Raw genomic sequence first — 26,559 nt, 5'->3', positions numbered from 1 at the left:
GTAACAAAACAGTATCTCAATAATCCGTTAATACAATCTGCAACCTTTCTCATCCGTCCTTCTCCCACTTAGTCCAGTTCAATAAACAGAGAAAAAGTCTGGTGGACTAGTGGATAATGACAACCAAGGAACACAGAGCCAGACTGTGACAGGATCGTGACAGTCTCATAGATATTTTTTTTTCCAGGGAACAGAGTTCAGACACATCAAGCTACAATGCTCATGTGACACATATCGCCAACCCGTTTCTATACATCTTATCCTGTCCAGGCTGTAAGGGGCTAGAGCCAGTCCTAGCACAGTCACCACAGTCAGATCAATCACAGGGCTATCATATTAGACACATTTTGGTAACTCCATGATATTGATTTGATTTATAGAACAGGACAGCGTGCAGTATTAAGCATAAATGATGCACTGCACCGGAGTTAGCTTGAGGCTAATTTGCATCTGTAGTTTCCATTACAATCAAAACATACAACAGCACAACAACAAACAGTACAAAGCAAAAAAAAACAAACAAAAAACCCACAAAGAACACACCAAACAAAATACAAAGCTACACACGACAGCACATCACATACACCCACATGTCCCACCCATGTCAATTAAATATTAATAACGGCTCAGTGGTCACGCAGCTGATTCGTCTTTAGTTGATTTTTTAATTTGGCCTTGAATGTATCGTAATACACACACACACACACACACACACATATACATATATATATATATATATATATATATATATATATATATATATATAGTATAGTAATACTTCCCAGCTGCTGATATTAAAGTGGTACTCCAGTAATTTACTTTCATCAATTTGGGGGACTTGTGAAAGACAGATTTTTAAAAAGAATGGTAAAAACTGAAGTAGGGCCACACATTTTAGGACTTTTAGTTCCTGGTATGGTTCAAGCTTAAAGCCAGATAGTACGCTTTCCATAATACAAACACCTCGTGATGACAAACATGTAAACACACGTCTGTATTGTGAAAGAAAACTGAATAGTAGGTTATCATTTGATGTATTTCTTGTATATATCATACATGTTTCAGACAGTGTTTAAGTTCAGTTTAGTGTTAGTTTGTGTGTGTCGTGTCTATTCTAAACGTAGTTCTTTGCTGTGTAAGATGAGGCAGTTGTGTGTTTAACAGTTAGTTTATTCTGTTGTACTTTTATCTGAGCCAGTGATAAGATAAACTATAGCTATGTAGATGTTTATGTGTCAATCTGATAAGCTTTTAGAGGATAGTGGTGGTTTGTCCTTCATTTAATATAGTAGTAATGTTATTTTAGTGATGTTACTTGGTGCTTATGTACTGTCATATATGGTCGTGAAGAAAGACTGTTCTTGGTTAGTTAAACTTTTGACTTGTGTTTCTATCTGAGGGTTGCTGACCTGTAAGGTTAGTAAACAGATGTTTAAATTCTGTACAAGTAGTATTTAAGGGACTTGTTAGGTGCCAACTTTTCAGACAAAGAAAAGATAGCTAGGCGGTTTGTATCTTTGTCTCCAGAACTATGATGCATTATACTTCTGATTGTATTATTTGAATACATTATTTCATAACCTAACAATGCTCTCTTTGTGTGTTTATTGAGTGATCAGCAATTTCCCATTACAGTATACAAACAACCAATGTAGAATAAAAAGAGCCACCCACACGTCCACTATACATGTCTGCTCCACATACATCAGTCTGAGTAGTAGTACTAGTAGTACTCCTCCCCCCCCCCCCCCCGGCTTTCTGAACTAAAGTTCCCTTTCAATATCCACTACATTTGTTTACCAACATTATGTAACACCAGAACACATTAATTAAGGTACGTGATAACTCTTGAGACCTGATTGATCTCTTGAACTAAATTACAATCAGTTAACAACAAGTCTCCAGTGGCTCTTTCATTTTCTGTTTCATTTTCCCCGACAACTGAAAATGTTTGTTGATTAATTTTGTGACTAAGAAAGAGAGAGAGAGAGAGAGAGACTCATCTTAGCCTTTTGTCTTTCAAGGTGAACGAGACTCAGCTGGTGTTTGGAGGTCAACAAGTAAAATCACTGCCACTTCAAAAACCAGTTTGCACTTTCTTTCTTGCATACATACGAACGCAATGCAAGGGCAAAAAGGACAAAACGTTAATGGCAGCCGATAATAGCGTCCCACATCTCTACAGTTTCATTCACAGATTCCAGGAAGAAATGTTGCAGAAGAGAAAAATTAAATGCATAATTGGGTTGTACACTCAGATATTAATGTTAATACTGCCACTGTTCAAAACTTTGCAGCTGCATGATAGATGCAGTCAAAATCATGAGCGCCTGTCACGAGCTTTCAGAAAAACGCGACCCCTTTGACCAAGCTCCTCACAGGATAAACACACATGTAACAAACAGCGGATGATACAAAAAGACAAGCAAACATAACAAGATGAGAGAGGCGCTGCGCCATTAAACTAGCAATGAATAATCACTATTCTTCAGATGGTTTAATTACGGGTCACGGGAGACAGAGCACAGCTTGCTACCGCTACTGAGCCCCAAACAGCAGTCAGCTATTCAATCATTACAGTATCATTTCTCCACCAAAAGTTGTCCCACTGTGTCCTTGCTGGAGTTCAATGTGAAGCAGCTTTGTGCTTAGAGGAGACGGTCACTTGAAGAGTTTAGCAACACGGGAAATGCATCCTATCCTTGTAATCCACAACTGAAACACAGCATGAAGACCGCCTTAAAGAAAAAGTCTTTATCTTCACACAGAGAGTGGTGTGTACATACAGGCCCCGGGCACTTTTCATTATTATTATTATTATTATTATTATTAGGGCTTAGAGAAGCTAATCAGATTCATGAACTGTTGCTCTGTTCATCTAATTGATCCATATTCATCACCTACACGTCATTTAGACGACAAACACACACGAGTAGTCTTATCGTATGATTAGGAGCCGGTATGTAAGCTCTGCACACTTGCTCTAAGGCAATGGATAGGTAAAGGTTAAGGTTACTTTATTGTCTCCTGTAGCAGAAAATTGTCTTGGATTAAGGGAACTGTTGCATCAAACTAGACATTACAATAAAAAACACATTAAATAAGGACACATAAGATTAGTCACAAAGTCATTCACACTGTTAAAACTTACAAAGACTTGAAGGAATACTTCTCAAAACATACACATCTTAATATATAAATTACAAGCAGCAACACATCTCACTTACAAGCATGCAAGTGATTGGTGGAAGCTGCAGTTATCTTAGGGTCTCCCTGCTGTTTTGTCTGTCCTCCCGGAGTTGCCCGTTATTGAAGCTATTGAGTGGAGTTTCAGGAGCAGGACCACACCTCAACCACCCCACTTCCAACACATCCTATAAATACCACCTAACCCTCTCCTCTTCCTCTCTTCCTGTTTCGTCCTGTTTCTTCCACTCCTTCGTAGATCCTTAGGGGGTCCGCTGTTAGTCGGGAGCTGCGGCGGATTCCCCATAATCTTCCCCAAAATGCAGTCAGCAACTAGAATAACCATGTACATCCATTGTTTTCCTTAATAAATCATCCAAACTTGCCAGTGAAATAAGTTTAACTGACAGAGGGATGAATTATAATATTTGTAACAGTTGTGCTTACACCAAGGGACACTGTACCTCCTTCCAGAGTTCATGGGAAGGGTCAGATAAAATCCTGTTTGCCTGCTGAAGAGTGGACTGCTCAGAGACGTCTTGGGGAGTGAGATGCGTGGGCGTTCAAGTCATCATTAACCAGTAATGAGGAGTAAATTCACATTATATATGTAGACTAGAGTCTTCACATTGCCAAATCCTCCCATTCATTTGACTCTTGACATCGGACTGTGTGTGGAAACACTATATATGAGAAGACGATATGCAAATGACAAACACTGCTGTCGATTTAAACTTATTTTAGCAGTTGACAGTATGCAAGCTGCCGTGCATAGAGATACAGTATATAGAGACATACACATGTGTACTACAAAGCGTGTGTCTGCACTACTTATGTCCTCACAAACCCCCTTTTTTTTTTTTTTGCACTGCTGCCTAATGCTTCTATCGCCACTGTCGGAGCTCTGCCCCGGCACTGTGAGGAAAATGCATGCTTCATCAACTTTGTCACAAAGTCTATGCATTCTATAGTACAGCAAGACAGGCAGAGCAGCTCCAGAATACCAATGAACAACCAGCGTTGTGTCCCTGTCAAACCCCCCCCAAAACATCCCAGAGCAGTATGCTGGCAAAAACAATCCTCAGCTAAACTTACATCACCTTTCAGCGGACAGGGTAATCTCTTTCCAAGTAAATAATTTGCTGAGTACCCTGTCATATCAAGTTGAGGCTACGAGCATGCTACAGGATTACGGTCTGTTCGTTGAGATTAAAGCACAACCAAAGCTTCACATCCTATTAAAACAGATTATAAGAAAAAGCAAAGGCCCAGGAAATTGCATCACCTGTCAGGTTTTGCTGCTACAGATTATTACCGCCATAAAATCCTATTGCACAGTAAACTGGCTCACTTTCTGGAGAATTTTCTTGTTCGAGCATGTGGAAGGGAAGCGATTATCCAGTGCGGAATAGACATGAGTGAGTTTCTCTGTTTTGTGAGCTTTTAATGTTAAAGTGATGTTTATATAACGGAATAGACACTTTCACAAAGATATAAATATCCATATAAACCAAAACAGGACAGAGTTTGAATGCAAACCTAAAGGGCTGCAGCTCAGTTAGCATCCAGGCTGCATCCAGACAGCATCCAGACAGAGCAAACAACATACTGACGATGTTTAGAGACCTGAACGCTGAGCCGACCCTCAAAGATTTACTGCGGTCAAAAGCCAACGGATCAAATATGTTGGTGTTGTCTTATGTCAGCTTTTAGCTGCACTCAAACAAACCACAAAGACCTAAAATAAGATTGAACTGATTTTTTCTTTGTGACCAACCAATAGGATTTTCTAGTGTCAATATCATTCATCAAGACAACATAAGGAAGACTGCTGCAATAAGAATGAAGAAAATTACACATAATTGTGGAGAAGTTCTTGAAATCAGGTTAATAATAGTTTTATATAGATCCAGAAATTGCTCCAATTGAATTAAATTAAATATTTTCAGATTTCAGGACTTAGAGGATAAGGATGGCAATTTTCTATATTTTTCTTATTGTCAACAAATTTCATGTGCAGAGACAAACCAACAATGAACTGATCCTACTTACAGGTATTGTGTGTGTATCCAAAGCCTCATATATCTATTACTCTGTGCTGTAAACCTCCGTTCTCGTCCAAAAACTATTACAAACACGTCAATGAGCCACACTGTTGCGCTTTGTGACATGTTCCTCGTCCCACAAGTGTGTGGTTACTTTAGTTTATTTAGACATGGATCCAAAGGCTAATAACATAATCATTTCACCATCTAGAAAGTATTTCCAATCGCTATTTTTTCATGCTTGATCAGACTCTGACCTGGACATTGTAAATTTCTTTAAAAAGTTTAGTACAAAATCAAGACTTTGTGATACGGAGCACAACAAGCTAGCAGAGCGGTGTCAACGGACCCGTGTCCCGCATACACATTGGCGTCTTCCTGACAGGAAGTGGAGAGTGAAAGCTTGATTTACTCTTTTGAGCTGCCTCTCAACAAACTAACCAAGGACAAGGAACAACGGTGTGGCTCATTGATGTGTTTTTAATAGTTTTTTGGACAACAATGGAGGTTTTCAGCACAGAGGAATAACATTTATCAGGCTTTGGATACACACACAATACTTGTAAGTAGATCAGTTCATTGTTGAGATTTGTTGACAATAAGAAAAACATAGAAAATCATCAGCTTTACGCTTTAATACTCAAAACAACTGAATCTAGTCCAACTGAATCTGGTTGCTTCCTCTGGTGGCTAACAGGGGCCAGCTGCTCTCTTTCCAAAGTGTCTTTTTTAATGAATTTTCCTGCAGAGTGTGTGTCACTGTATGTTCGTGTTTCTGTATACTCTCTTCATGCAGTGACTCATTATGTGCTGCTTCTATTAGCCTATTGCATCTTTGTCACACACTGGAGCAGTGGATGGAGGAAATACACAAGCGTTCATTAATGTTTTTGACACCTCTTCATTTTATATACGAATGAGTGTCAGAGCAATCATGTATCAAGATTTATCCTTTAAGTATGCTGATGTCTTCTGCAGGGTGTGTGGAGCAAAACCACTGCCCAGTCCTGGATGATTTGTTAACTGGTGTGACCAGTCTTTCCTCCAAAATAAATGTGGCTAAGACAAAACAAATGTTTATTGATTTTCAGAGGAGTCCCCCCGCCCCTGCACTGTGTGTGATTAAGGGTGAGCCAGTGGCAGCAGTGCAGCAATATAAGTATTTCTGCACTGTCCTCTATGAGGAGCTTAAATTTGAAGCAAATACAGATGCTATGGAGTATGGTATAAGGTTGTTCTTTTTCAGGAATTTGCAGTGTTTTAGTGTGGACACTTCTTTTATTGAGTCTGTCCTTTCTTTTTCTATGATTTGCTGGTTTGGCAGCCTTAGTCTTAAAAATAGGAACAAACTGGAAAAAAAAAAAACCTGTCAAGCTGTGTTGTAAGATTATTGGTGCTACCTTTAATGACCTTCAACACCTGCACAAAGTGAGTGTCATCTCAAAGGAACAGACTATTGTTTTGGACCCTCAACATCCTTTACATGTTGAGTTCCATCAGGACGGAGGTTTAGTCTAAACGTGGCGCTAATAGATACAGATTGTCCTTTGTTCCATCTGCTATTGGTTTGTTAAACAAACTATAACCCCGAATGTCATCACGTCTTTCCTTTTCCCATGACGACAGTGTAGGAGATATGAATCTTGTGCTGTGTTGTTTGTTATGTATTGTATGTATTTATGTTGGATTACTATTTGTAAAGCAAATTGCCCTTCGGAGACATTAAAGTTTTTTGAATCTTCCCCTCCCCTCCTTGTGTGTTACTGGGATGAGCTTTGGCTTCTTCCTCAGGCACAACGGTAAAACATTTTATACATACAAATGCACGGAGCCTACACATAACACGCTTAAGCAATAACTCCCATTCTCCCTGGAGTTCTCCGGCAGCCTCGGGCCACAGCAGAGGCAATGAGAAATATATTCATTAAACAGTCCAGTATATTTTGTTGAATATCCAGTCAGAGACTGCAAGATGTTCTCAGTGTATTCTACATCCAGGTGCCTCGAAGCAGTGAAAGTCCAGTTCTCTTATAAGGTTATGTAACTGAAACAATGATAAAATAGTTGGTGAAGGGGCTCCATTCATTTAATGGGGGTTGCCAAATAACGACATAGGGACAATATGGTTCAATGTATAACCAACTGCCTGATTTATAGGGTAAGCATCCAAAACAATAAGTACTTTTAATCAACCAGTAGTATTTAGAAATTACATCTTTATTTCTAAGCTTTGGTTTTATGTTATTAATTGAAACACCAAAAGAAAAACAGCTATCCACTTAACACGTAAGGCAGTGCAATAGATTTCAAACCTACTGTTAATTGGCCAGGTTTTCACACCTTAATCTCAAGGTGTGGCACCAATCAACACTTGTAGAGCATGAACAAGGATAACAGAATGAAACATCACATTTCAGATGTGCAGAATGTCTGAAAAAAGACCTGTCCTTTGCAGAAAGAAGAGTCCTTACCGCTGAAAGGTTTCTGCAAAGCCCCTTTTGTCTGAAAGGCTCCTCAACCAGGTGCAGTTATAATAATCTTTGGGGGGGGGGGGGGGGGGGGGGGGGGGTGAAACAGTGATTCGCTCACCGTTCATTTTGTATTCTGTTTTAAGAGCAACCTTTGGGCAGAAGGGAGGTACAGCCAACACATCAAATCTGTTATTTTCAAGCCGAGAGCGGAGCGAAACAAGTCAGTCTCCCACACAGACCCCCAGAGAGAGAGGAGAGAGGATCACATCAGCTTCAGCTGCAGGTTATCTGCTCTACCTTGACCAGCAGCTTGCGCTTTCCTGACTGTGATGGGGGGGGGGGGGGGTTTCCTAAATCCATCACTACTCATCTCTGAAAATACACAAATAATGTAGCTTCGGACTCTGTTCATGATGAATCAAGTACGTCTGGCAAATATAAAATAAAATAAAACACAATTAGCATTAAATCAAAAAGCGGGGAGAGATCAAAGATGGGACTTGTCTAGTTTGAATCTTGTCTTTGTGCGAGATTTGAGATTGTTATCTAATCAACTGGATGACACTGAGGTTTCTGTGTATCACAGAGAGCTTTCTGAAGCAATGACACCAGCAGATTTTCCTGTTTACGGAAACGTGTTTTCACTCGAGGCAGCAGTGACAGTCATCTTAAATCTTACATCAACTTTCTCTGATCCACCTACTGTAGATTAAACATGTAAGAAACAAAAATGTTTAGACATGTCACGCCAAAGCGGATGTTCTCTGCACCTCATTTGAAGTAGTTTGTCTCCATACGTGACTGCATACTCTTTCTAGTGAGAAATCAATTACCAATTAATCACTTAGATGTCCTTAATCTGCAGCATGCCTTAAATTTAGAGCATAAAGTCTAACATTGCAATGAAATATAAACTATATTTGTAATATGATGAGTCAAGAGTACAAGGCTTCTGCTGCTTCTCTGACTGTTAAAGTAGACAATAGGCCCTACTTTCATATGGAAGTGGTAGCACAAACTGTAATAATGGAATTTTCTTTAGGCAGTTTTTTTTTTTTTTCATCTGCATTTGTCTGATAATAATTTCTCATCTTTGAACGAAATTGCTTGTGATAATTTGAATGGAGGAGCGTAGTTGAGGCTACGGTGCAATTTTGGTTCTCCTGTTAGCATGAAATTGCGTTTCAGTCCTGCTCGTACTTCTTCTCGAGGCGGAAACATGCTTCTCTGGGTGGCGTGTAGGTGACCATGCACAGGGGTTTTTCAGAGACTTTCACATGGTTGTTTCTTATTTCTTTCCATTTAGATCGCGACTTCTGACAGGAGGCCAGCATGGTGCATTGTTGAAATTTGGAGCATGTGTGAATATGGGTCTGAAAGTCTCTGCAACCTACAGTAACCCATAACACCCTTCTCAGCATAGGTTTGCAAAGATGTTTACATGTATCTTCACAGAAGCATAATTCAAGCTTTAGCAGAAACAGTGCAAAAGAAAATGTCATGGCTTCAGTTAAAGGAGGCGCACACCCAAAGCTCCTTTCATGTACGTTGACTTTCACTTGTGAAATTACTGTAGTTGTTGTGTCATTGTAAAGATATGTTGTTATATAAGTTGTCTCCAACTGACAGCAGTGATGTATATTATTATATATATATATGTTTGTGATGTTGTGTATTTGTGTTTTGGGCTTTGTGGTGATTCATGAGGGTGACCTGTTTTTTTTTTTCCTGATGTACTCCTCAGTCTCTGTCCTCCCGGTCTATTTGATCTGTCTATTGCTTTTTAAAGGTACCCTGTGGCATTTTTTTTACTTCTAGGGAGCACTATTTTAAGTGGGTCGCCATTTTATTTATATTGTGCTTGTGTATGCGAGCAGTCATGCACATGTGCAAACATGCGGGCAACATGACGCACATTCCTGCTGCTAGTTTCATGCTGTTCTACTGGTCGACGGTGACGGAAACATGGAGAAATGTAGCGATGTGCCAACTAAGGCAAGAAAGAAGAAGAAGTCTGAAAGCTAGTAAACATGGATGTAAATAATTCAGTTTTTAAAATATTCTTTCAAAAATGTCTTTGCAAATGTTTCATAAGAGAAAAGATTAATTCAACACATTTGTCAGGCCTTAGGGATTCACAACGTGTTTTAGTGAGAAACACTGAATGTAAACTTGCCCCGATTCCACCTGCTGATTCTGTATTAAAACTACAGCTACAACTACTCCTTCAGCCTCTTTTCCACATTGTGCCATATTAGGCCAGGATTGCGCTACTGCTATTGGTCATCCAAACTGCAAAAATTTGAACCAAGTGTGCTCCCACAGAGAATTAACCACTTGGTGAACGAAACTGCATAAAATGAGAAAATAACAACAGGTCAGCTTTACCATCTCAAAGGTGTTTTCCCACTGCTCATCTATAAAGGAGGTCTAATTGGCAATTTCAATTTATATAGCACATTTCATTACAAGTAAGCTCAAAACACAACACAACACGATGTACGCTGTACAAGAAACTACCCAAGTGCTACCATACAGGTACACACACACACACACGCAGTAATTAAATATAAACCTGGAAGAATAGGAAAGTATTGAGTTTGCTTTTGAATGTGGACACAGTTGTGATGGAGCTCAGGTCAGCAAGCAGCTTGTTCCAGAGAGCAGGACCACAGTAACTGAAGGCAACCTCACCGGATCTGGATCTAATTCTGGGTACAGCTAGAGAAGACCTCCACCTGATGACCTGAGAGGCCTGGTAGGGTTATAATCAGTAAGCAAGACAGAAATGTACTGAGGAGCCAAACCATTAAGTGCTTTATAGACAATCAGCAGGATTTTGAAGCTGATTCTGTATTGTTCCAGTGATTTCAGTACTGGAGTAATATGTTCAGTTTTTTGTCTGTTTGTGAGGACTCTGGCTGCTGCATTTTGAGTGAACCGGAGCCGTCCTCCTGCTTGAGATGAATGCATGAACCAGTTTTTCAGAGTCAGTTTGAGATATGAATGCTCTGAGATTTTATATATATATATTTTTTAAGTTGATAAAATGCTGTTGTGGTGATATTGGTAGTGTGATTTTCAAAACTGAGATCAGTTTCCAAAATAATACCAAGGTTTCTGACTTGCTCACTGTATTTAAAAGACAGTGGTGCCAAGTGTGAATAAATTTCTTGTCTCTGAATTTTAGGACCGACTATGAGTATCTCAGTCTTGTCTGTATTGAGCTTTAAAACGTTTCTGGACATCCAGTAATTAATATAATCAATACAGTTTACCAGTTTGTTAACAGGACTGAGATCACCAGAGGAAAGTGAAATGTACAACTGTGTGTCATCGGCATATAGATGATAAGATATATTATGTTTCTTTATGATGATACCAAGCAGGGAGCATGTATAAATTTAAGAGCAGTGGCCCATGGACGGACCCTTGTGGAACTCCAGAGAAAAACTTTGTTTCTGCAGATTTAAAACTACCAACTGCAACATAAAAGCTCCTGTTCTTTAAGTAGGATGAAAACCAGTTAAGAACAGGAGCTGCTAAGCCGACTGAATCATGAAGCCGTTGAATTAAAATGTCACGATCGGTGTCAAAGGCAGCAGTGAGATCAAGAAATACTAAAATGGAAATTCTCTGTGAGTCACTGTTAATCTTAAGGTCAATGATTACGCTTATGAGAGCTGTTTCTGTGCTATGATTTGCTCTGAAAACCGACTGGTATTATCATATATATTGTGAATTGAAAGATATTCATCCGGTTGTTTATATACAACTTTTTCAAGTATTTTGCTCGTCTGTAATTATCAATTACAGATGGATCTAGGTTGTTTTTCTTCAGCAGAGGTGAGATTGCAGCACGCTTGAGAGAAGCAGGGAAGGTACCAGTCTGCAGGGAGCTATTATAATGTTTACTATGTCATTTATAAAGCAATGAAAGACAGTTTTGAACACGTTGGTAGGGATGGAATCAAGAGAACAGGTGCGAGACTTTAGGCACTGAATATATTCCTCCAGATATCTGGAGTTTACAGGTGAGAATGTAGACATTGAGCTCATGGCAGTAAATTGGTGTGAAGGTGACAAGGAGTGAGATGTATTGCTATGAAAAATTAATATATTATCTCTAATATGAGAGACTTTTTCATCACATTTGGTCGTAGAAAGAAACTCATGAGGGGTAGATTTGGAGGGATTAATCAGTTTGTCAATTAAAGAGAAATGAAGCATTATTCTGATTATTCTTATTGTTAATCGACTGAAAAATGTAGAAATGAAAGTAGGAAGATAGATAGATAGATGGATAAATAGATTATTTTATACTCTAGCCTAATAATGTACAAAGAGAAACTAAAATTGAAATGTCAAAGTACGCCTTTTAGGCCCACACTAACATTCAGAATTAAACCTTTGTAAATGTCTTTTACTGCCGGGAGACAGTCATTTGAAAACCAAGGTGCCCTGATAGTGGCCGCTCGGTAGCCACTTTACCTGCATTAATATTCAGATGTCAACACATGCTAATGCCTGTTCCTTTCTTCCTTTCCTAATGCCTTTTCTTGTCCTCTGGTTCAACTTATTCTCCCCATCCTCTTTTACCATGAAGTCCTTCTACAGTGCATTTTAACAGTATTCTGACCAACAGTCATAAAAGTCTGAATCTGGGCTATCCTTGATGACAATAACTCTAAATGCATCTTCACAGCTCATAAATGTCCCTGCATGGATACTTATAAAAGGACAAAGGTTGTCTTTTAATACCTTTACTACAATACTAATATATTCCTGCATATTTTCTTATTACTGAATGAAAGAAAAGATGAGTTAGGAGACATTAAACTTGTCATATTCCCAGCTGCACCCGGCCTCTCTTTCTAAAAGAACAATCTTTAAACATTACCCTGGAGGCCACAAGACTTTGGTGTCTTGCAAAAGGGGAAATAATATAACCGACATCTTCTTAAGAAATGGTACTGTTATAAAAGGTGAGATCTTGAAATCTAGCATTCAGAACAGTAGTCGATTGGAGGATTGTCTACCTTCACTGTGTTTGGATTATGTATTCACAGCGCATGTTATAGCTCTGTCCCAGTCTGGCTTTATGTCCCTGCACCAGTCCACCGGATGCCCTCAGACTTTTCTGCCTGATTAAGGCTGGACTGAGTGGGAAGAAGGACAGATAAGAGAGGCTGCAGATTATATTTAAGGACTACTTGAGATACTGCTGCTTTCTACATTGACTCTCGTTGGATTGAAGTGAACTGAAACACTAGTTATATTATTCAGAGCTGCAGTTGTTGTTACATGCAGCCATAATATGCAAACCGCTCCGCTTTACAGACTTGATTTATTCATGTTTTTGTCAACAGCAATATATGTGTGTGCTTGTTGTTACATGCGCACATATTGATGGTTTGTGCATGGTTATATTGTGTCTTCTTGGGTTTTTTGGTTTTCTATTTGCTCTGTGTTCCTCCTGTGTTATTGTGCTCCACACCTGCCCTGCATCAGTCTCGTTAGCCCTGCTCCCTGTGTCTTCCCCGGCCAATCAGCTCCCAGCCGGCCTTTGTGTGTTGCCACCTGTTCCTTGTTGTTTCATTAGTTTAGTTGATATTTAAGTCCTGGTTTTCAGTTCGGTTTCGTTGGATCCTTTGTTCAGTTTTGTCCTGCTGTTTGCTCTGTATTTTGTTTTGCTCTGATCTGCCAGCTTTGTTTTTACCTGCACAATCTTAAAATAAAGAAGTTATTCTTCAGCCTTGCTCTGCCTGCAGTCTCCTGCATTTGGATCCACCTGCTCTGCTTCACATAATAGTGCAACTGCCCCCCCTTTGCTTTAAACTTAAAAACTTGGTGGAGTCTTGTGGACAGGGAACTGCTGGACAGGCTGCTGGCAAGCTGTGAAGTAAATGGTTTCCCGCTTGACTTTTGTATTCTAGCTATAACCTGGCCTCTAACACTTCCTACACAGATATGTGAAAGCTGGAGAGAGTCGGAGACATTGTTTACTTTGACACTGTGGTAACCTTATCATGATACATGATACTACTGCTGCTATTCCCAAAGGATCATGTTCCCTAAAAGAAGTTGGAGAGGAGAGGTGTACAACATAAAGAGCCTTTTTAAAGCACTCAAACTCAATTAGAAAAGCAGAAACAATTGCTTTTTTTATCCACTTGGAGGAAGCAGAACAAGCTGTAACCAAACATTGACATAATATCACCTTGTTAAGTTGTTGTGGCAGATGTGTTACCAAAAAAAATACTTATTAATAATTAATCAATATCACCTTGTTAAGTTGTTGTGTCAAATGTGTTAGCAAAAAAAAAGCTTATTAATAATTAATTAATATGATCCCTGCTGCCAGAAATCACGCAGAACAAAAACAGCTCTGCCAACAGTGTTAGTTGGTAGAAATGATGAGTATGTTTTGTTTTTAATGATGATATTCAGCACGAGGACAACAGTTGATGCCTCTGCCCCGGTCTAAACCTGGAATACAACCTACCAATGTGATCTCATGGGATGGCGTATAAATAGCACGCCACTTTAGGGATATTTAATGTGTCATGTCTACACATTTTAAGCTTTTCATGTGTCATTTAACACCACATTTTAGGCTTTTCATGTCATTTAACACTGTTGGTTAGGTCTAGGCACAAAAACCACTCGGTTAGGGAAAGATCATGGTTTGGGTTAAAATGATCAGTAAAATTCCTGACATGATGGTAATAATCTAGTCATCCACCCAACCCGCCTCCTCCCCTTCCTCCTAATAATAAGCCAAAATCACCTTTTTATAAAAGCAAATAAAGTCAACACAATGTTGATGTCATCTGAAATGTGTCACTTCTCCTGTCACTCACACATAATTATAGGTCGCTTTTGGCGGCTGAATTGACGACCTAAATAGCGCGAAATGACACACAAAATGACTTATGAAATTGGCGTGTTATTTATACACCATTTGGGGAGACCAGGCTGAACCTACACGTGTTCATTAACTCATACTCACTGCTTTCCTCTGTACATGTGATACATTTTGGCATCATATACAGAAGAAGAAACCACAGTATTGTAGATCATCCCAAACACACTTGTCTGCTGATGTTGTTTTTATATAAAAACATTCAAATTTTGTTCTCACTCATCAGGGGGGCTTAGTGCTTTTGTAACAGAAACAGTAGCCCCAGTTATACAGCCTGTTCAAGGTGGGAATGTTGCGCCGTTCTTCCGCCTCACTGGGGACCATTGTTGTTCCACCGTTAAGCCAGCAGCGAAGGAAGTCACAAAGCCAAATTGACGTCTGTGTAAAAGCGAGAGCCGGCGGCATGGCAGGACAGGGGTGAGACGTTTTGATGAAGTGTTATGTGTGCAACCCGCCACCAGGGGATATAAACCTTTCTGAAGAAACAGTTAGCAGCTAACCTACAGCAACCAAGACGCTAACGCTACTGTTGAAAATGTTTGTGAAATGGGGAGACAGAGAGGTCCGGGAGCACCTCAACACTCAGTTCACCTGCCATTATTGTTTAGAAAGCAATGTCATTCCCTACATGTATGATATACATCACATTAGATGCTGACGCTGTATAAAAAAGTAAAGCCGGTGTAATGACGGGTCGTCTTTACGGCAGTGTTGTGGGATCTCCGTTTAAGAGACGAGGCTGGAATACCAATGTGCTCATAATTATGCAGGTTATTTTCTTTCTCTGCCTCTAAATGAAGTCGCCAAAAGACTAAAACAAAACAAAAAAAAAACTCTTTAACAACCAAGGCCATTCCCCTAGAGAACAAGATGGCATTTGACTGTTCATTAACATTTATCCTGGAATAATAAGAGAAGCAGTGTGTGTGTGTGTCTGTGTGTCATCAATATCTGTTAGTATTGACCACTTAACCAACAGAGAAGGTGAAAGGGAGAAGACATGAAAACAGACAAAATAACCACGTTTCTTTTGTTTTTAAATGATCAAATTAAGACAAGGGTGGCAATAATTGTCTTAATTAGAAATGGCAAGAGCACTGGAGTGCTAGTGATTTGGTGGCAGTGGTAAACAAATGTCTCTAAAACATCAAATATCCAGAACTGAGGCTGCAGATTGCGCTTCCTCTTCTCTCTGCGTGAGGTTTCACCGGGGCATGACCTCACTTCAACAAGTTCTCCTCCAATTCAGTCTGCCAGCTGTTCCAGTCATTCCAGTCTGGTTGTTATTTTCCCTCCAAAAGACAGCAGCTCTATAAGCTCTCACATCAACGATGGTGAACGGAAAATGACCACGGAGCTGACAAGAAGTCTTTTATCAACTGACTGTATCCACTTTGCCCTCCTCACCTTTTACCACCACTTATAGGTTATGTTTTTCCGTCCAGTTTGTCTGATAGTTAACAGCATATCTCACAAACTACATCACAGATTTCAATGAACTTTGGTTGAGAGTTTGTGGAGGAAGAATAGCTTCCTTTTCGTGGCAGATATTGCCACCGTATGACCATTTATAAAAGACATTTTTACCTCTGAGTCATAGAAAGATCATTCTGTCATTCCTGATTTCTTGGTTCAATGTGTATCCATCTATACAGACCCACACTTATTCCCACATACACAGACTTTATGTGATTCTCTGTTGTTTTGTTTACTGTAACATATTTGAATGAACGTCCAGTTTAGTGATTTGTTTTTAGCTATGCTACACAGTTGCCCTTTAACTGTTGCCAAACTCTTGAAGTTGGCCTTCGAGACATAAATTGCCATCATTCTTGAACACGTTGTTCAAGAATTCTTGAACACGTTGTACAACCAAATTTAGATGACATACACATATTACTGCTGAGCAATCCTGCACAATTTACAAATAGTTGGTGCTAGAGCAGCATTGTCTAAATCTCACTTGTTTAAATAACTAATATTCCCAAACAGAATTTAGATATTCTCCATGTGCATGTCAGTGTCCAGTGTTTGAAACATGTACACAAGTACCCAGTTGATGCGTCTATATGCAGTGTAACTGCCTGATAAAACTCCAGTTTGCAGGCCTTATTTTTAAACCACTACTGACACATGTTAAGTATATTTAAATTAGGGGATGCACATGAGACCCCTTGTTTTCTGTTGATGGCCACTGAAAAAAAAATGGCATCAAGTCAAAATCGTATATCTGAGCATTTCTCCTGCAATCAGGACAAACAAAGACATACGGCACGTCCATATGGAAACTCCACAGAACACCAAACAAGACCATAACAAAGCAAACAACAACAAAAATAAACACCTCTGGGATATAAACACTTACAAACCACCTTATGGAGAGGATTTTATAAAGCATATAACAAGATGTTAACTCCATATGGGCTCTTCTTTAGATCTGACGGGATTAGTAAATTTAATGAAACTATAAAAACAAACTGCATCCTGTTTAGTGAACTGTTGTAGGACACCCACTCTCTCCCCTCATGTTATCTCTACTAAAATGCTCCCAGAACAACATATTTTCTTTAATCTTTCAGATGATATTAACCTAAAATAGATTTTTTTTATAATTTGTAGCACAGTCAGGACTTTGAAACATATATTACCAAAAGTCCACAGAAACTTTAGTGATACTGCACCTCAGGATTGAGTCCATCCTCCCACCGTTTCGTAATAGATTCATATCTATTAATGTCACTGCACAGCGGGCGCCGAAGCCCATTTGGGCCTGAAATAATCTCACTGACGAGACTTTCACAGACGCCGCCGCACATCAGACGAAAGAACAAATAAAACTTATTACAAAGTCATGGAGCGGCGGTGAAGAGTTCACTATTCTATATGGAAAAAAAAAAAAAGAGTAACACTTAAACTTTTAATGACTTGCTAAATGACATCTAAATGGCATCTTCATCATTTGCAGACACCAGCACACATCAGTGGAATAAAATAATAAAAAAAAAAAAAAACTCTGCATGTGACTGAACTCATCAATCTTTCAACATTTCCTTTTTGGGGCAATTAATCATCAAGTTTATTAAGCTCTCTTTTTAGGAAATTACGACCTCCCAGAAAAGTTTTTGGTCAGAAGTGTACAACTTCAGACACGACTCGTTGCTTTTTTCTCACTAACGCCGTCCTCTATTATGTTCTCATTTCAGATCATAAAGTGAGAAGTTATTATGTGACCCATGTGTGCAAGTATAACGCGCATGGCTCGGCAAATGACAAGTTGTATCGTGTTACATCTTCTTCTTCTTCGCAGGGACAAATAAGCCCTCTCGAGGAAAAAAAAAGCGCTCTTATGCAAATGAGTGGCAGATATGTCTCAACCACAAAACAAATTAGCGACACATCTATCACATATTCCTTAGTGAGGCCTGGGAATGAGAGATGTACTTGTAGGGGAGGATATATTGAGATCAGCTGGCATAGCTCTGTAATTTATAGACTCACCGACTCAAGAGCCAATGCAATCATTCTTATGAGACTGATTCAAGCAATCTATCACTCCGGGGGCAAGCCAGTCCCGAGCAGTTTTTAAAGACTGTTTATGTGATAGATCTTCTGAACGGAGGGGGGGGAACGCCTCGCAGGTTCAATAACCTGCTGGCTGGGTTGTTGAGCATCCAGGGTGTTGAGTTACAGAGGAACGAGCGCTATCGGTGCCGTTCGCTGGCAGAAAGATTGCAAACAATGCCGGTTTTCCTGCCAGCGATAGGAAAACCTCAGAGGGGGAAAAAAGCGGATCCGAGCGAGCCGTTGTGTACATACGATGTGAAATATAAATGCAAGTGAAACGGTTTGAAATTCAATATTTTGTTTATCCAGAGAAGGGATTCTGTCTCTGTATGTCTTTGTGGAAATGTATTCATCATTTTGATATTCTCTGTCTCTCTTTTTATGACACAAACACATCACGCAATACAGAGCAACTAACAGCAATCTAACCAGCGTCACTTGAATACATGTTAGGATTTTGGCTTTTCATATTGAAGCCACACACTTTTTTTTTTTTTTTTTTTTTTTTAGAGATGGACAAGTTTCACATTTAACAATTTAATCAGCTCATTGATGCTTCAGGGGCAGTCTGACAGGAGGAGATTCAATCTAAGACTTGTTTTTTTTTTTTTTTTTTTTTGACTGAGGACATAGTTTGATTGCAGCTCAGCCTCCCTTCATGTTGTCCTCATTACTTATCTGTAAAATCTGCTCTCACTTCAACTGTAACATAAGAACTTGTCAAAGCACTTTATCTGAAATAAGGCGCTGTTTGAGCTGGATCAAAGCACACCAGTGTTTAAACTCTCTGAATATATCCCCAGTGACAAAACCGCTCTATTTTGAGAACAGGCAGTTTTCATGGGCCACATGACAAAACATCCAGCGCATCTTTTCCTCCACTTGGCCGATGTAATGCTGGGTAAATCCTGAAGCTTTCTAATCAATGATTTCTGAGATAAGCAATCGATATAAAAAAAAAAGGTAAACCAGGATGCAATTAGCTCTTAAAAATGTTCTCAAAATGCCAAGACATGAAGCTATTTTCAGTAATTGGGCAAGAAAAAAAAAGCATTCATACACCATAATCCTTACATAAACTGGTATTTATAAAACAAGAATGTGCAGTAAGAATAAACACATCACGCGTATTTTAGACCGTGATGCTCTCTGGAGCGATCTGAGTGTCATGTGGTGAAGAAGAAATGATAAATAAGATGAGAGATGTAATGTAGTGTATAGTAATAACACAATTACTTGTTTTTTCAAATAGGTTGATGATGATGTTGATGGCTAGTTTAACAGATTGTGTATGATTTTTGGGGGTTTTTTGCAGTCTTACGTAGCAACTTGTAATATTATTGATTTGTGTGCTCAATTTCATTTTTCTTCATTTAGATCTGGGATAAGGCTGGTGATTTTCTATATATTGTTCTTATTATCAACAAATCTCATGTGCAGAGACAAACCAACAATGAATCGATTCTACTTACAAGTATTGTGTTTTTATCCAAAGCCTGATATACTTATTCCCCTGCATGTAAGAAGAAACTGCAGTAAATTTAAACATTTAAAGATATGCCTGAGGTCATTTAGAAACACGCACTGACAACCTTTTTGCAACTGTAAAATGTACATATATTCAACAAAAATCACATTTTTTTAATCTATGTGATGTGTTTATGTATGTAAATATATCCAATATATTGGATATCTTAAACTCTCAAATATCAATATTTAGTATTGGCCCTAAAATCCAAGACCTGTCATCACTCTGCAAGGGTGCACATTTGGTTTCATCTACAGCTTTTTATAAATTTGTGCATATTCTTACTTCTGTCTTTGTGCATACTGAGTTTTTAGTCGTGAACCTCTGCAGAGTTTTATGCCTCCGTAGCAGAAACTGTACTGAGGAAGGATTTTTTTTTTCTGAGTTGGGGATTTTATCGAGCAGAACTTCTCTTGTGCTCACTGCTTAAAGACCTTGTGTCACTTTAATTTTCAGTTCCAGGCTTTTTGTCACTCAAGAAACCTTAAAAGAGACATGACTATAAATGGATTGAAGGTAGTGGGTGTTGGACAGAGCCGCGCTTGCACTCAGATGTACTTTATCTTGTCATCATGAAACAGGGTCCTTTTAAAATCGGTGGTTCACAAACAGGAGGCTCATTCCTTTGCACTAACTGTCACTCTTACCCAAACTTCCTGTTGAGATCTCTGCTGTGTGAAGTCAGCGTAAATTCACAATATTACAGCACACAGCTTGAGAAACATTACGCCTCTTCAGTCGGAGATGCGACCTTGTGCTCCCATCGCTGTGTCACTGATCTACGCGCTACGAGAGGAGCGCTGACACGGCTCCCTGGTTCACTGACAATCCCAGTTTATAGCTGGCAATCTGCATGTGGGTGGACCCGACACTTCCAAGGACCGCTGATGACACAAGCCTCAGGCTGTATCCGGTCTTGTTAAGCTCAGCGAGACCTCAGGAGTTAAGACCCACAAAAAAAAAAAGAAAAATCTGCTGCCTCGTCCTAATTTGATTTCTTATCTTGGCTTGTAGCATAAGGACACAGCTATGATATGGAGAAGGGGCATTTAAGAGGATAACAGAGATCCGTTAAGACCTCAGCACCAGGCGACGGGGGTCAGACACGAAGAGATTAACGTTTTTTTTTTTCTTTCGTGCAACACAGAGTTTTTTTGAGTTCTTAATCCTGACTGTGATCCCTGCTTGTTTCACTGTAGACAGGTTCACTGTGAAGCTGGAGGCAAAGTGCATCATGCCCAGTTGCAGCAGATGTCTCAGGGTGTCAGACACTCCAAAACTATTGCTCACTGCTGTTATAATTTTGGGGTTGTTATATACAACGCCGATTTCAAATGCAGCGAGCAAACCCCCAGCTCCAGGTCGTTAAAAAAAAAAAAAAAAATGAAAAGACAGAGAAAAATGCTGCACACAGAGATTCAGAAAATGTCTTTTTCAAACAGCGAGGCACTCCCGCAACCCATCAGGGCATCGTTGTTTTCAAATGTATCAGCGCACGGCAACCCTCTAGGAACAGAATATGAGGAGGAATATTCTCAAGGCATTTGCGAGAACTGTAATGTAATTCAGACTCTGTTTATTGTCACTACAAGACAAGAAACAGATTCACTAAAACAAATTCGGCTCAGCGAGTCTCTTCCTGCAGAATATTGTGGTCTTTACATTTGCTCAGTGTTCATAAACTTGAAATGGATTCTTAAAAATGTTTACAGCTATACGGTATACACAGTACTTTGTTCTTTTATTAATCCACTCGCCTATATGTGTCAACACGTCAAGGTGTAGTGGGCTGCAACCAACAGAAAATAACACAAGCTCTTTCACTTGTGTAATTCTTTTCATTTCACCAGAGCTATATACAATATGTGTAAGATACAACCTTTTTTCATGTGTTCAGAGTTCTGGTCTTGTCTGTTTTTCTTTTTTCCAACGTGCTGTAAATGACTACCGGAGCCAATCAGCTGCCTTTTCTAATTACCTTCATTGATCCTCATTGGTTTAAAGCAGCAACTCCCAAGTGGTCGTCTTTGCCACTGTGACAGTTTGTAGATACGTCAAATCAAATTGATGTGATGGGGCTGCTCCAGCACGACTGACTGTGCAAGTCTGGTTCCATAAATGTTCTGGTGCAGGTATAAAGATCTAACTAGATCAAGTAAAGGTATTGTCTGTTTGAGCACTTGAGTCTCTTTTACTGATATGTCTTTGAGTAGTGACTCATGAGCTATGCAGCTCTACTAATTGGGTTTTGAATAGAGTTGAAACAGTCAGACAGTAAAAAAAATAAAATGAGAATAAAAAACTCAGCGTAGGCCAACTTATCCAGTCAATATGTTTGGTGGCCATGCATATGCAAGCATCGTTTCTCTAAGCTCTTACAAAGAGGAAATCAATTGACCTTCAGTGACTTTTCGACCATCACTCTTGCTCACATTTAGGTCTAATAACTGAATTACTGTTGTTATTTTACTCTTGTTCAAGGGATAATGACACTTTATTACCACTTGGGTCTTATTGGGTTGACCATCGTTTCTATCAGCGTACTCAACAAGTTCATTTCTGGGATCAGAGAATGCAGGGACAACGCTAAAAATAAATCAAACCACAGGTTAGCTAAACTTATTCAGAATAGAAAACAAAGGCAAACAGAATTATTAACCAAACATCCATCAGAGTTTACAGATTGACTTCCTGGTTCATTATACTTGCTGCGTGCAAAATGTTCAATGATTGAATCAGAGTAATTATACGCACATCAAGTACGTGTAAAGCTAATAAAAAACAGCATCAATGAAATATGATCCTGATACACGTGTTTGTAAATGTTCAATTTGTAAATATATGTGTTGATTTTCTTACTGTTAGTTGATCTAGTTAGAATTTTATTAAATGGTGTTAAAACCCTTTTTTGTACAAGAATTGAAGGTTCCCCTTCGGTATATTTTTGATGTGATGTTGATTTTGATACATACGTGATGATGAATCTGACATAATGTTTAATATACAAGATATATGTTTTGATATTTGTGATAGTTTTGATGTATTGTTTTATGAGGTATGGCCTTTATATTCCTGCTCTTTGTGATGTACAAAGAGAATAGTTAAACGCTTTGGGATGTTTATCACCTCGGGCAGGTTGAATGGTTAACCGCACCTGTCAGAATAGAGCTTGTCAGCATATTGCTGTGCATGGATGTACAAAAATGGGTATGTTATCAATTTTTACAAACATTTTGACCTGACGAAGATCTGCATATGATTGAACCGTTAGCCTATCTGATTAAAGCCTATTGGTGGCTTGGAGTAAGTGTGCAGGTGTAATTTTTTATCAAAGATGGAAAAGATTCTCATGTTTATGACTTGAGAGCGCCATCAAACTCAAGACGGTTGTATGATTACAGCGTTGCTGGAGTGATGGTTAAAGATACTGAGCACTGACAACAAAACACTATAAATTTGAGTATCATCACCATGAATGACGGACTTTGGCTGAAGTGTCTCTGTTTGTTGCATTTTCTAGTACTTCTGTATTATGAAGCACAGAGTCGGATACATCGGCATCTACGTTTCCCAGTTGTAGTTACAACTTGGAAGTGGGCGTGAATATCGTTATTACGATAACCTCAATATGACATGAATGCAACGTAATTAATGTGGACGCTTTCAGTTTTACCTCCAAATAAAGTGCTTTAGATTATCCGGCTGAAGTGTTGACTCGTTTACAACCTGCCTGATATTGATTGTGGATGTTGCCTCATCTGAACTTGTTGTTCCCAAATCTCAAAACTCAAAACAGACAGAAATGATGCCATAAGCTACAAAAACAAGACCCCAGCTAAAATAAAAACAGTTTTATCCAGAGTTACCCTTTAAATTCAAAACATAGATATATGGGTTGCCAGTAATAAAGACCTGAAGAGTGCATTTGGGAATAGGTTACATCATACATTTGCATTGTTATGCAATCTAAGCTGCATTAGATTGTCTGAAGGAATAAAGGGAGAAAATAAACATAGACAATTAAAAAGCATCTAATTTGCTTACTTCATCTTGCACAGGAGAGGGAGAATTTTTTTTTTTAAAAAATAGAACAAGTACTGTATGAAAATTTTTGAGTCATAAAGCATCCAGCAGGGTGCATCCCACAATGCCCTGCTCGCAAAACATTAAGCATCAAAAACATGTATGTTTTAAACACAGCAAAGCATCAGATTTTAGTGGTTTTATGGTGGCTCTGGTGAAAATCTGCCTCTAACGCCTTCATGCATTGAGCTACATCAGCACTACAAAGACAAATGAAGAGATGGTTTTAACACAAGGGGCCACAGAGAAGGACCCAGAATGATCAGGAGAAGACATTAAGACAGTAACTGATGGCTGCTGATGATGTCTCACAGCTCAGCATCTACAACTGAAAACCCATCATATCCACCAACAATAATTACAGATTCATATTGCCAAAAAATGGTGAAATACCAGGGGAAAAAAGGCATCACACAGCCTATTAACCAATCTAATATTTTCACCCATATTTCATCCCAAGTTGAACTCCTCTAATTCTAACATTCAGCCTTGTATTCCAAAATTGCACTGCTCTGGTATGGCGGGGGGGAAGGGATCGATAAAATTTGCCCCCAGGCTAAATTTCTTCTGGTGGGACTTCAGGGTTGAAAAGTGATGCAGAACCCGCGGCAAAATCAATACCGCTGTTGAGTCACAACACACACACACACACACCAACACACCAACACACACACTGCATGAAAGGAACCGCGCACACACCAACACATATTTCACGCTCCTTCAGTCCAGGTTTAGGTGCACAATACGAAGACAATGCGGATGCTGCCGTGCACAGACGTTTCTCGATCGTGACTGGAGCAGAAAAACGACGGTGTTAATTGCGCTACCTGTCCCTCTCACTATATATTTTCACGTCACTTTAAACAAACACACTTCCTGCTGCCTTCTCGCAGCCACTTTAATATGATTTTTTTTAATCTTAACAACAGGTCGAAAATCAGGATGATCCACCGAGAGCATGCACGACAAAGTTAAGCAACTGATGCACCATCAATGACTAATTCAAGGCACTAATGTTTCGGGCGATTTGTCTCGCCATAACCGTGTGCAAGTGTGCACATAGAAACTAGTGCTGTGTTTAAAGAGAGCACAGTTTCTTCTCAGCCAATACTGACAGTATAATAATAATAATAAGGAAGACGACGTGATATGAATGAAATCTCGCCACTGCGCCAGTGTGTGTCTCTCCTCATCCAACACGTTTACACTGGACGCCAAGAATTGTGATCTCCTCTCATTCATAGGAAAGTATTCAGATGAGTTCGTGTATTACTCTCATATGAAAATGAAACTGTCAAATAGAGGACGTAACTTAATCGAGGTATGCTCGGGATGCTGACATGCATATTCACAAAAAACCCCTCTCCAAAGTGCTGTGCGTCAATGCGCATACCATTCACCAAACCCGCAATGAAGTTTTCAGCTTTCATAGAGCTGGTGTTTATTAAGAGTTAGATAAAAAAAAAACATGAATAAGTTAATCATTCATACAGCTTACCTTGATGGCCTTTGTAGACTGGCATTTAACTTGATGAGATACGGTGGCGGTTTGGTTCATCTTGGGACGCCGACACAAACAGTCCTCCTATCCAAGTGAGACGCAACAACAGCCGAGGAGAGAAGCGAAGCGAGCTCCCTCTTACAACTCTGCCCGGGATGATCAGTGTTTTCGGTCTTTTGTTCGGTTGTGCCGCTGAAGCGCGCAACCGCATCTGACAGCTACAGTATGTGCCTCTCGCAGCGCAGCGCGGTACAAATGACCACTGATGATGGATAACCAGGAGCGACCACAGGCTTCTCTGAACGGGGTGGCCAGAGGAGAGTAAAAGCGTTTGTATGGTAGCATCTGCACAGAAAATTCCCAAACATTCATTCCTGCTCATAAGGAGCACTGACAGAGTTACACTGCCATTTATTGTTTTACAACACAGTTTCCTACATATTTGTACATTTTTGCGCAACAGACCATGAAGCAGACAAGTCAAATATGCAGATGTACTGTATATAAAATACAGAAACATGCATACTGTGCGCGTTTTCACAAGAAATCAAATGAGCTGCTTCTGCAGAAAAAAAAATTATAGATCCAGACTCTGAAAACACACACACAAATAAAACACCTTATCATGTTAATGCAGGGCTATATTAACTTGCAAGGAAGCATCAGTTCAATACAAAACACATTATTTATCCCCTTAAGGCCAATTGTATGTAGCAGCTCATCACACAGATCAACACACACACACACACACACACACACACACACACACACACAAAGTTGATAGGAAAGACAGAAAAATAATGTTAATCACAAAGCTAAAAACATTCAAAGGCTGAGCTTTAAAGATGCATATGGAATTGTTAATCAATACAATAATAAATAAGATCAAAGTTAATGAGGCCATATGGGCATAAAAAGCAACAACACAAAAAAAAACCACAGTCTTATGAGGAATTGAGATCCTTAAGTAATGATAGGAGCAAATATCAATAAAGTTATGAGCCTAAATAGACCCCTTTAACCTTTAATGGACCAATGTGTAAGATTTAGGGGAATCTATTGGCAGGGATGGAATATAATATTCATAAGTGCGTTTTAATCAGTGTATAAATAACCTGAAAATAACAATCGTTGTGTTTTTGTTACCTTAGAATGAGCCCTTTATATTTACACAGGGTGCAGGTCCTCTTCCATGGAATCCACCCACCCGCTTCGAACGTTATCACTCGATCGAATGAGCGTTAACAGTCTCAAAG

At 39.3% G+C, this 26,559-nt stretch overlaps 1 protein-coding gene across 1 annotated transcript in view; it reads right to left on the bottom strand.

The window, feature by feature from the left end:
* LOC121907430 (inactive dipeptidyl peptidase 10-like) overlaps positions 1-25,463 on the bottom strand; it is a 204,495-nt gene extending 179,032 nt beyond the window's left edge. Inside the window, exon 1 of the mRNA XM_042426992.1 lies at positions 25,301-25,463. Coding sequence (XP_042282926.1) covers positions 25,301-25,360 — 60 coding nt within the window. The 5' untranslated portion in view covers positions 25,361-25,463. The remainder of the gene's footprint in view (positions 1-25,300) is intronic.
* Positions 25,464-26,559: the final 1,096 nt, after the last annotated feature.

Source organism: Thunnus maccoyii, chromosome 11, assembly GCF_910596095.1.
Source record: "Thunnus maccoyii chromosome 11, fThuMac1.1, whole genome shotgun sequence".
In the NCBI taxonomy this organism is placed as follows: domain Eukaryota; kingdom Metazoa; phylum Chordata; class Actinopteri; order Scombriformes; family Scombridae; genus Thunnus; species Thunnus maccoyii.
This window is presented reverse-complemented; position numbering and strand designations above follow the sequence as displayed.